General features: G+C 39.8%; 2 protein-coding genes across 5 annotated transcripts; one reads left to right on the forward strand and one right to left on the reverse strand.

The window, feature by feature from the left end:
• Position 1: 1 nt before the first annotated feature.
• MED28 (mediator complex subunit 28) lies at positions 2 to 1,625 on the forward strand (the record flags this gene model as incomplete). The annotated part of the gene is made up of 4 exons (XM_014937039.1): positions 2 to 139; positions 233 to 299; positions 984 to 1,096; positions 1,279 to 1,625. Coding segments are annotated over 4 exons (516 nt in total), but the record flags the coding sequence as incomplete, so codon positions are not given.
• A 1,577-nt stretch (positions 1,626 to 3,202) lies between these two features.
• Positions 3,203 to 7,272, reverse strand: LOC106885162 (protein FAM184B-like). Of its 4 annotated transcripts, none has more exons than XR_001411396.1 (4): positions 6,256 to 7,272; positions 5,954 to 6,058; positions 5,045 to 5,247; positions 3,203 to 3,961 (listed from the first exon to the last, which is right to left on the reverse strand). XR_001411396.1 is itself a non-coding variant. In XM_014937102.1 (3 exons), the coding sequence occupies exons 1-3, from the start codon at positions 6,077 to 6,079 to the stop codon at positions 3,871 to 3,873; spliced, it is 420 nt and encodes a 139-aa protein (XP_014792588.1). In that variant the 5' UTR covers positions 6,080 to 6,222; the 3' UTR covers positions 3,203 to 3,870. The 4 variants fall into 4 exon arrangements, 2 of the variants coding, with proteins under 2 accessions (XP_014792588.1, XP_014792587.1); XR_001411395.1 differs by having other exon boundaries at positions 5,045 to 5,250; XM_014937102.1 differs by lacking the exon at positions 6,256 to 7,272 and having other exon boundaries at positions 5,954 to 6,222.
• Between the last annotated feature and the right edge of the window lie 2,623 nt (positions 7,273 to 9,895).

Genomic DNA, 9,895 nt, shown 5'->3' on the forward strand with positions numbered 1-9,895 from the left:
CGCCAACCAGCCGCCGGGCCCGCCGCCTCCGCCACCGGGACCTCCCGGCGGGCCTGGTCCGGCCGGCCTCATCCCGCCTCCGACGGGGCCGCGCAATCCCAACAACACGCTGGTGGACGAGCTGGAAGCGTCCTTCGAGGTGTGTGTGTGTGTGTGCGGGCGGGGGCGCTGCCTTCACGGTGCCGGGCCTCCCCCCGCCGCGTTCTTACACCCTCACTTCCCTCTCTGACAGGCCTGCTTCGCCTCGCTGGTGAGCCAGGACTACGTGAACGGCACCGACCAGGAGGAGATCCGCACCGGTGAGGCCCTGGGGGCTGAGGGGGGAGTCGCCGCGGTGCCCCGCTCCCCCGGTGCCGCGGCTCGGCTGGGCCTCACGGGAGCCCTGGGTGCCCCACGGCTCTGTTGTGCGGGGTGGGATGCGGAGGGGGCGGCTGGGGTTGCCGATCTACGGCCGACGACCCCTGAAACTAATTGGGAAGAAGTTCCGCAGTGGGAGGACCCCACGGAAAGAGACCCACCCGGGAACGAAATGGGGGGGGCTTGTGGGAAGGTCCCGAGTGCCAGCCGGCTCCTGGGGTTATTAAGGTGCAATTAAAGATGTGGTTCGAAAACTAGGAAGGTAATGTGATGCACCACGAAGCCGTATGGAGCAATAATGAAAGCTGGGAAAGGGAAGCCGAGATTGCTTAGTTCCACAAATAGTTCTGTTGCTTTTTGTCGTTGTCAAAGGTGTCATAGAACTTGGGGAAAAAAGAGTGTCTTGCACCTTTAAAAGAAGCTCTGAACGTTTACAAAGCGTTTTATGCAGTGACTTAATCTTGGTTTTATAAATGCATCATTTTAGTAGAAAATCTTTAGCAAAGATTTTCTTTCTAAAAAGTACTGTGAAAAGTGTTTTTAACAGCATGCAGGCAACTACCAGTATCAGCCCGGTAACTGCTGGTTTGGAACGTGTTCTTTCCATGTTTTTATTTTACGTTCAGGTGTTGATCAGTGCATCCAGAAGTTTCTGGATGTTGCAAGACAAACCGAATGCTTTTTTCTACAAAAACGACTCCAGCTCTCAGTCCAGAAACCAGAGCAAGTAATTAAAGAGGTATGGTTAAATTAATTTACCTGTTGTCATGGTAACCAGGACACACCTGTGCTGTGCTAGATCAGATACGCTGTGTACCAGCACAGTTAATCACCTCCTTCATCTTAATTTGGGGTTTCTGCACATGCTGCTCTATCTTGTGAATGCTGTCTATTTACTAATACACCTTTTTTCATCCATAGGATGTTTCAGAATTAAGGAATGAATTGCAGAGAAAAGAAGCATTAATTCAGAAGCATTTGGGCAAACTGCGACACTGGCAGCAGGTGCTGGAAGACATCAGCGTGCAGCACAAAAAGCCTGCAGAGATGCCCCAGGGTCCATTGGCGTACCTGGAACAAGCATCTGCCAATATTCCTGCTCCAATGAAGCAAACGTGATCTCTTGACTTCCCATCCCTGAATATTTTCAGCAATGCGAAGCAGTGGGTGTTCTTTTTACTTTGTATGCTTTTTGTATAATGTAATTTGTACTACAAATATATAAATAGTTAAGACAATTAAAATATTTTTTTTTCTTTTTTTTTTTTTCCAAAAAATATGGATTGGTTTTATATTTCCCTGGAAGATATGCAGAGTTGCTACTCAGGATACTGTCTGGTCCAGAATGCATCCTTTCTTCTAGGCAGGGTGGCCCTAGATTGCCCCTAACTATATCTTTGCCGGTGTGATGAAAATATTTGCAGAGATTACTCTTTGCTTTAACTGAAAGATTGAAATGTTTTGTGCTCCAGTAATTATCCATAAGTATCACTGTAGAAACACTCTTAGAATTCTAAGTCCAATCAAGACTGTACTTTTTTGAAGTGAGTTGTTCATCTCCACTGGACTTCTCACCTTGTGAAGGGGTCTCGGGATATACAAATTTGATTTTTAATTGAGTGAATGAAATGGATTAATTCAATGGATGAACTGAAACTGCACAGTGCAGACCCCTGGGGGTGTACATAACGCAGGCCCTGTCTGCAGCAGACACCACTTCCTGGTGTTCTGTCTGTCAGGCTGGTGTAGTGATGGTCCAAAATACCTATCCCCAAAATAAAGACCATTCATTGTGGATGTTGGGTCACCAGTGCTGTCTAGCCTACAGAATTAGCTCCTTCTGGGGTGTGCTATTTAGCAATCTAAATGTAATAAAAAAAAAAAAGATTTAGGAGGTAAAAATAGCAAAGGAATTCTGTCTCTGTATTACTAGGCCACAAGCTTAATTCATCCATGTAGCCAGGGAAGCCGTTTTCTAGGGACACCATTTTGGGGACAGAGTTAATTAGAATATTGTAACCCTCGAAATTAGAATTAGTAATTGTATATTGAACTTCCTACTACGCTTTAGAAGTTTTTGGGGCAGAGTGGATGAAAACTAAACACTCAGCCTTACACGTTTCTGATGATCTCACAGATACTAAGGCGCTCCTCAGCGTTAATTATTGTACACCACTTTATCCGCTTCTTGATTGCTTGTATAAAAAGTGTCTTTTTGCCAAATCTGATACAAAAGTCTTCCAAATCAAGCAGTTCACCTTGGAAAAAATACTAATCAGCTGGGATGGAAGTACTGGCCCGTAGAAGCATCCTGCCCCTTCTGCCACCTTTTAGCTATGGCTGAGGTGTGGTGGTGGTTGTGCACTAAGTGCCTGGAGCTGTTGGTACAGTTCCTGCTGGCTGTTTGGCACAAGAAGAGGTTCGGCTGGAGCTGTGACTCCCTGCACATGTAAAATTTGTCAGGTAGCTGGGCCCTGCTGGTTGAAATTAAACGGGTGTTCAAATCAATCATAGCACCTGAAGATGATTCTGTCTTAAACACTAGGCTGCTGCTTGCACAATTCCCTGCCTTTCACATTTGTTGATGAATCACCTGAGGGTTCATTTCCTCATGGAAATGTCTTTCATGGGTGTCTTTCCTCCCAGTGATGATCGTTTCTTCATGGGTGTCTTTCCTCCCAGTGATGATCTGATCAATACAGTCATCCGCCCACTTCGTGTTTTGGTGGGCTTAAGGACAATATTGAGATAAAATGTGCAACCAGGCAGTTCCAATAAATCTGGAACTTGGTGTATCTGACTCACACTTCAGCATAACATAGCACTGTTTTGCAAAACATGGAAATGGAGGATTTACAAGCAAGTTTTAATGTTCATACTTACATAATAATCTGATTTATCAGGCTGATTGTTACATGTATTGAAGTGCAATAGGAATATTATATTGCAATGCTGACTATACAAAACAGTTTATTGAGCAAACCAGAAAGTTTCTAAACCAGCTTGCTATAAACATGCGTTTCTTGGAGGTATACCACATGCTGTACAGCTTAAAGTAAGTTTAACAAAAAACCTATTAAAAACTTTAAAAATTACATCACTATATGCAGGAATTAGTTTAAACAGCTGATGAAGCAAATGTATAAACCTACAGAAATGGCCTAGAGAAGATCTTTTTTTCAGCTGGAGCCAGATTGACATACTGGAGACCAAATTGCATATTTAATGTGACTGTGGAGTGGTACAGTCTCTTAATTAAAAAGTCTCTTAACATAACAATATCCAGAATTTTACTTTTTCTTCGTTTTTTACAGAGGTTGTTACAAAATATTTATTTTTCTGAAATCCACGACTGTAACTCCATAGTAATTAGATGTAAGAGAGTACAGTTGTTCTTAATTAATCTACTTGGAAATTACTTTTTTTTTCATATCATATATTGGATTATCATTCCCTAAAATAAAAAAGGAACAGCTTTTCTAGCAATTCTGAGAAGTATGGAAATAGTTTGCTTTAAAATGAAAAATATTTAGTAAACCATTCTTGATGCTGAGGGTCTTGGGTTTGGTCATCTTTGGTTTTTTGGGGTTCGTTGCCTTGAGTCCTGTGCAAACAAAAAAGATTAGCATCACTCATTTACTTACTTACAATCTTACTGATATTTAATACTTTTTTTCCCCTGGAAAAACTCATGATCCTATGAATGGATCTGTGCATTTACATTAATTCTGGTTAGTTTATAGTAGCAAATATGACTTCATTTATGATGATTTTAAAAAGTAAGTAGCAGGCAAGCTACCCTCAGTCTCCCTGTACGTTCCCTTTAAAATACAAATGTGCTTTGCCTGGCAGTCTTCTGCGACACAGAGCGCTTTTATCTTTAAGATGTAGGAATTGCCAAACTGGATCTGAGCCCGTGTCCTGGGTTATCGTCCCTGGCAGCAGGAAGCACCATCTGCCTTCAAGGGAAGAACTCCCCAGCACACAGCTTCCAGGATCACTCACCTCCACTAGGAGATCAGTGAGAAGGCTGGCTGTTGTCCTCAAGTAGAGTGGTCTTTTTAAATATTTATCATTGTAACTATAATGTTAACTACATACATTTTTAACTATTTCTTGAAGAGATAGTTCAATCATATTTATGAAACACTAAACATTCAGATAACTCATAAATTGGAAGAAAAATTCAAGATTTTCAGAGAAAAATCATCAAACTAAGAAGTTTTTAGTTAAATATCTGCTAATCAATTTTAAGTGTCTATAACTTTTGCCAAATGATTAGACTAGATTCATTCAAATATCTCCTAACAGGAAAATATGCAATCTACATCCACCAAGTGCAAAGTGAGGAAACAGAAGTAAGAAGAAAAACACATCCTTAACAGAACCACTGATACGGGCCTGCAGTTTTAAACAGCCACGTTCACCATTCACCACGTTCTTAATTAAATACTTGCAACTCCTCTCTTTTTTTTTTTGCAATCCTAATCTCTGCTGGGCAGTGATTATAGCCTACTTCTGCAGTAAAGTTCTGGGTCTCTCTGCAGAGAATTGAAGACATGGAGTCCACTGCACAACAGGAACCTTGTATCATTGTTTATTTCCCAATGTCTAATGTGTTTAAATTGCCTACAAGATTCTGAAAACCATATATCATCTTACAAGTCACTGCAAAACGGACAAATACCTTGTGGCAGTGCTGCTGTCTGAGGACTGTGCTGATGGAGAGCCCACGCTGAGGCCGCCAGGACTCCGGTCTAAGCTCGTAGATTTGGTTATTTGAGGAGCATTTCTTTTGGATCTCAAATCGCAGCTCAAAAAGCTCTTTGCGTAGGCAGCTAAATTTGGCACACTGACAACACGACTGGGCACCTCAGCCGTTTTCTTCTGCTGCTTTTTATTGTAACAGAAAAATTCATTACACGCACACACACATTATTTTTTTTCACACTTTATACTGTAAAACCTCAACAATACCTCATTCATAGATACCTTGTGAGGAGCACCCAAAAATGAAGTTTCTCATCTTTTCCTATAGGTATAAATTCTCAGGGTATGCTGTGAGGATCCATGGATTAGGCAGTCCAATTAAAACAACTCCAGTATTTGACCCTGAGGTTTTAGGTACATCAAAGCTGACAGCTTTGCAGAGCTCAGTTAGGTGCTTTCCACCAACCTGACCTCCCTTCATTCCATGAATATTTATAGACGGTATCATATAGAGGGGCTGGAATGACAAAGGGCAAATCCTGAGCAGCCCAAACACAATTAATAATTTTCCTGGATGCATGCAATATCCCAAATAGCAGTTCCCAAATCTGCAAGCAACAGCTGTGCTTAACCCAGTGGAAGACTGAGGTCTTTGGAGTTGTAGTGTTTTCTATTTGCTTAAACACTTGAATCTATGTGCATATATATTTCTACTGAATTTAAGTTCTACTCAACAACTGACTATAGGTTGTCTTACTGGAAAGAATTCTACTGAATAACATAACCATAAAAAATTAATAGGACCTTTATTGTCCTGATCACCTGTATGATTCAAATAACAATAAAACATCATGATTTGCGATTTTAATCATATTGCCCATCTTACCTTCATGGAAGGAGTCAAGCAGCCCGTATTGGGGTTGAAAGAAAATGATCGATTCCTGTAAGATTCAGTGTTGGCTAGAAGTGAATGCTGAAATTTTCTTCCTTCCTGAGAGGAAAGAAAAGTCATGTGTATGGAGACATCTATTTGTTGGAAGTTGGTATGGAAACATATATTTATTAAAATATTCCAGAATAGAAAGGATCAGTGTGAAGCAATGTGTGAAACACTGAATAGAGCCTTCCAAAAGATAAAAAAAAAAAAGATATATATATAATACATATATATATATAAGGAAATCTTACCACCAGCTGCTTGATAATTTCTTCTTTCTCACTTAATTTGTCTTGCAGACAGCTTATAAGATGTGTGTCTTCTGATCTGGACTCCCACTTTCTTGACTTTTCTTCTAGTTCTTTAAGTCTGTACCAAAGAAAATGCAGAGCGGAAAAATCTTCCTCAGACCAGGTTCAATAGATACTTGGGTTGCCCTCTGCCCTAAATTCCAAGCCTAAAATACAGGGACATAGTCAGTTCTTTCTGATAAAACAGCATTGTTTTTCAAAACAGGGATCTGTATATGGATTACATATAAGTACAGAATGTTGTGGAGTTCCAAAATAAATTGCCACTAAGGTGTTTAACTCACAACAGCTGTCCAGTGTAAAATCAAGCCCCCGCTGTAAAAGACTAACAAGCTTCCACATCACATTGCTAGTCTAGTTTCCTAAAGAAAGAAAAGGCTGTGTCACAGTTCCTATGCATGTCTGTATTCATCTATTTGTTCTCTTTTCTGGCTCAATAACTCTAGAATCCACAGGCTAATCCCAACCATATTTGCTAGAGGCCTCAGAAATACTCACTTCCTGTAACTTTCATGAAAAGAAAAGGTTGGATATATATTCTGCGTTAGCGATCCCTCTAAGTCAAAACCTCTAGTGCCAGTTCAGCTCTTTAAATGCCTTAATCAGAGGAAAAGATTCAAATGAGAACTTACACCTTCTCAGAGATGGTGTGGAAACATACATTTGATTGACCCATCAGAAAAGAAGTCAGTATTTCATCAGCCCAGTTCATGAATTTTGCTGCTTAAGAAACCAAGCGCTATGAAGTTCACCTGCCCTACTGATAAATGTATTACAGAATACAAACCACCATTTTTGTTGAGGGTAAACATTTTTGAGAGGACCTCCCCCTCCCATTTTGTGTACCTCAGAGTTTAGATAAAAAGATAAATCTTAGCATCTGAATGGTTTGAGACCTGCTTACATGCAAGTAGGTCTCTCTTCTGGAGCTATGCCACACAGTTGGGATAAAAGGACAATCTCTGTGGTATATGTAACCACAGAGATTATTTCTGAGGGGCTTCTCCTGTGCAGTCTGAAGCATTACAGAACTACTCACCTCCACAGGGGGCTGCAAAGTGCATTTATTGACATGAGTTAGTGGGGGCTGTCCTGCAAAATTTGCAAGGGAGTGAGAATGAGCAAGAAGCTGCTCTGCTGAACAAAATGAAGTACAAGATCATGGATCGAGGCCTCTGGTGTCATCTGTGACAAAGATGATTTTACACTTTGCAATCAAATTACAAGATGCTACGTACAGATTCGAGTTTGGCATTGTAAAATTTTATGTATAGTGCTTTACATTAAACAATATTCAGCATTTATTACGATATAACTGTGTCTTTCAGTGCTTGCAAAGGAAATACCTATACACTTCCATTTCAGTGCTTATAATATTCTACCTATGAGTAATAAAAAAATGACACATACTAAGAATAATAATTTCAAACAGAACTCATTGCCATTATGGGCCAGAGTTTATTTAAATTACTTAGTTTCTAAGGAGAAAATCTCTGCTTGGAGATGTGCCTAAGTGCTGCTGAAATCAGATAATATATTTTCACTCTCCTTCCAGTGATCTTGTTTCAGTACGTCCAGTTCTTTTTTATGCTTGACATTGAGGTCTTCTACCAGTAGCTTTTCATGGGTATTAAAAGATGTCTGAATTCTTACGTTTTAATACTAGTTTATTGTCGCTGATCAAAGCACACAGTTTTGAGGTCTCTCGTTGACTACAAAGCTCATTAATTGGGCACAGCACTGGGCTTCTGCTTACTGATTTGACTTGGACTCTTCAGTTGCAATCAGAAGCAGACCCCGCTAACACCGAGGAAAGTGATTTGGAGAAGTACGTGATGTTCAGCCTTCAGGAAATGGAGGGTCTATTCTATATAATGATGCTGTTGATATCCTGTCTGTGGTTGGTTTGTACATCAATCTTAACGGTCAAACATGACAATAAAGTACCATAGGAACTCACTTGCATTAAGCAAAATTATTTTGAAATCTCTGGAATTTTAATATGAGGCTCTGATGCTATATTTCATTACATCATGGCACCAGAAACATTTAATACTACCACCTACCACCATCCGAAAAATACATTTTTTAAAAGTGAAGGTAAGAACTGTTGTAACAATGCCTTTAACTACAGCATTTGTCTTTAACAGACAATGTATTTTGAAAGATAGCACTATTTGATTAACACCACCAATTGAAAACTAAAAATTGCCTAATATTTTTTCAAGCCTAGTCCTAACATTGCTTTCTGATACCAACACCAAAATCAATAGCCATCTGTTGAAGACATCAGCAAATTAACAATTTTAATTTTCACAAAAGATATTCAGCTTATATTTTTTTCATTTTTTTTTAATGTATTTCAAAGGCCCTTTTGTTTGTTTCTGAATTGCTTCAGGAAAGGAAAAAAAGGACCATGAAAGGATTCTGCCCTTGAAATTATTTGAAATTAGAGCACAACCATGGGAATGATTGATTTGGCACAAAATAAGAAGCAGAAGAATAAGAGTAAAAACGGGAGCAGAATCCTTGAAATAGGTCTTCAGGGTTAGAATAAAAGCTTTCCTTCAGAATAGTCATTCTGGGACTTGTACTCTCTTCCCATAAAAAAACCCATTGTCTGCTCTTATCCTACTCCTTGCAAAAGGTTTCTCTACTGGAGGTTGAATTCACACAAGTCAAAAGAATGGAAATGGGAATGACTACTTCAAGCAGATTACTGGTTTTACTTACTTGGTAACAGCAAGAATAGTGATTTTAAATAATTGGTTACAAAAAATTGGCACATGCAAATAACAAGCCACTCTAACCTTTAAACCAGAAACAACTATCTAGCATAAGACAAGGTCACTGTGATTAAAGTAACAGAAAAAACCTGTTATTTGTATGCACTCACCAGTTTAACTATTCCCCTATGCAAATTATTTGTCCTGCAAAAGCAAAATAAGAGCTGGGAGATAATGTTCCAGATCTTCCATGGGTTAATTTCAGAGGAGCCTGTATCAGGTGCCTAGGACCATCTGAGCTCTTTGGTTCTACCTCCTGTTATTTGAAGGATTTCTCCTTACGTAATTTCCATTAATGCTTCCCTCTCAAATGCTTACTGTAGTAGAGCTACACCGTCTATCCCCTGTAAAGATTATCCTCCAGCCCAGCAGCTTTAGCATTTGAGGCCTTTTAGACCTCATCACTGACATGTGAATAATTCCTCTCTTCATGAACAGAGGCTCTGAATTCCTTCAAGGTAGCTGGAGGGCACTGATGAAACTCTCTGGTTTGCAATTCTTTCTGTTGATCTTGCTTCAAAAGCTTGAAATGAAAGTCACTTTCAAGTAACTCTCCGAAGAGTGCAAGGGGAAAAAAAAAAAAAAGAAAAAAAGTTTCTTTCTTATTCTTTAAATACCTACTGACTGGTAGACAGCAGCAGAATTACTCTGGCCACTCTGACAATCTGCTGAGGGACACTGCATCCCTTGAGTGCTTTCCTCTAGACTATACAAGACATAATTTTAAAGATTCCTTTAAGGGTATACTCTTCAGAAATGCTTCATATATACAGCTTGAGTAGTTAGAGGCATAC

The sequence above is a fragment of the Calidris pugnax genome, unplaced genomic scaffold, assembly GCF_001431845.1.
Source record: "Calidris pugnax isolate Ruff unplaced genomic scaffold, ASM143184v1 scaffold49, whole genome shotgun sequence".
In the NCBI taxonomy this organism is placed as follows: Eukaryota; Metazoa; Chordata; class Aves; order Charadriiformes; family Scolopacidae; genus Calidris; species Calidris pugnax.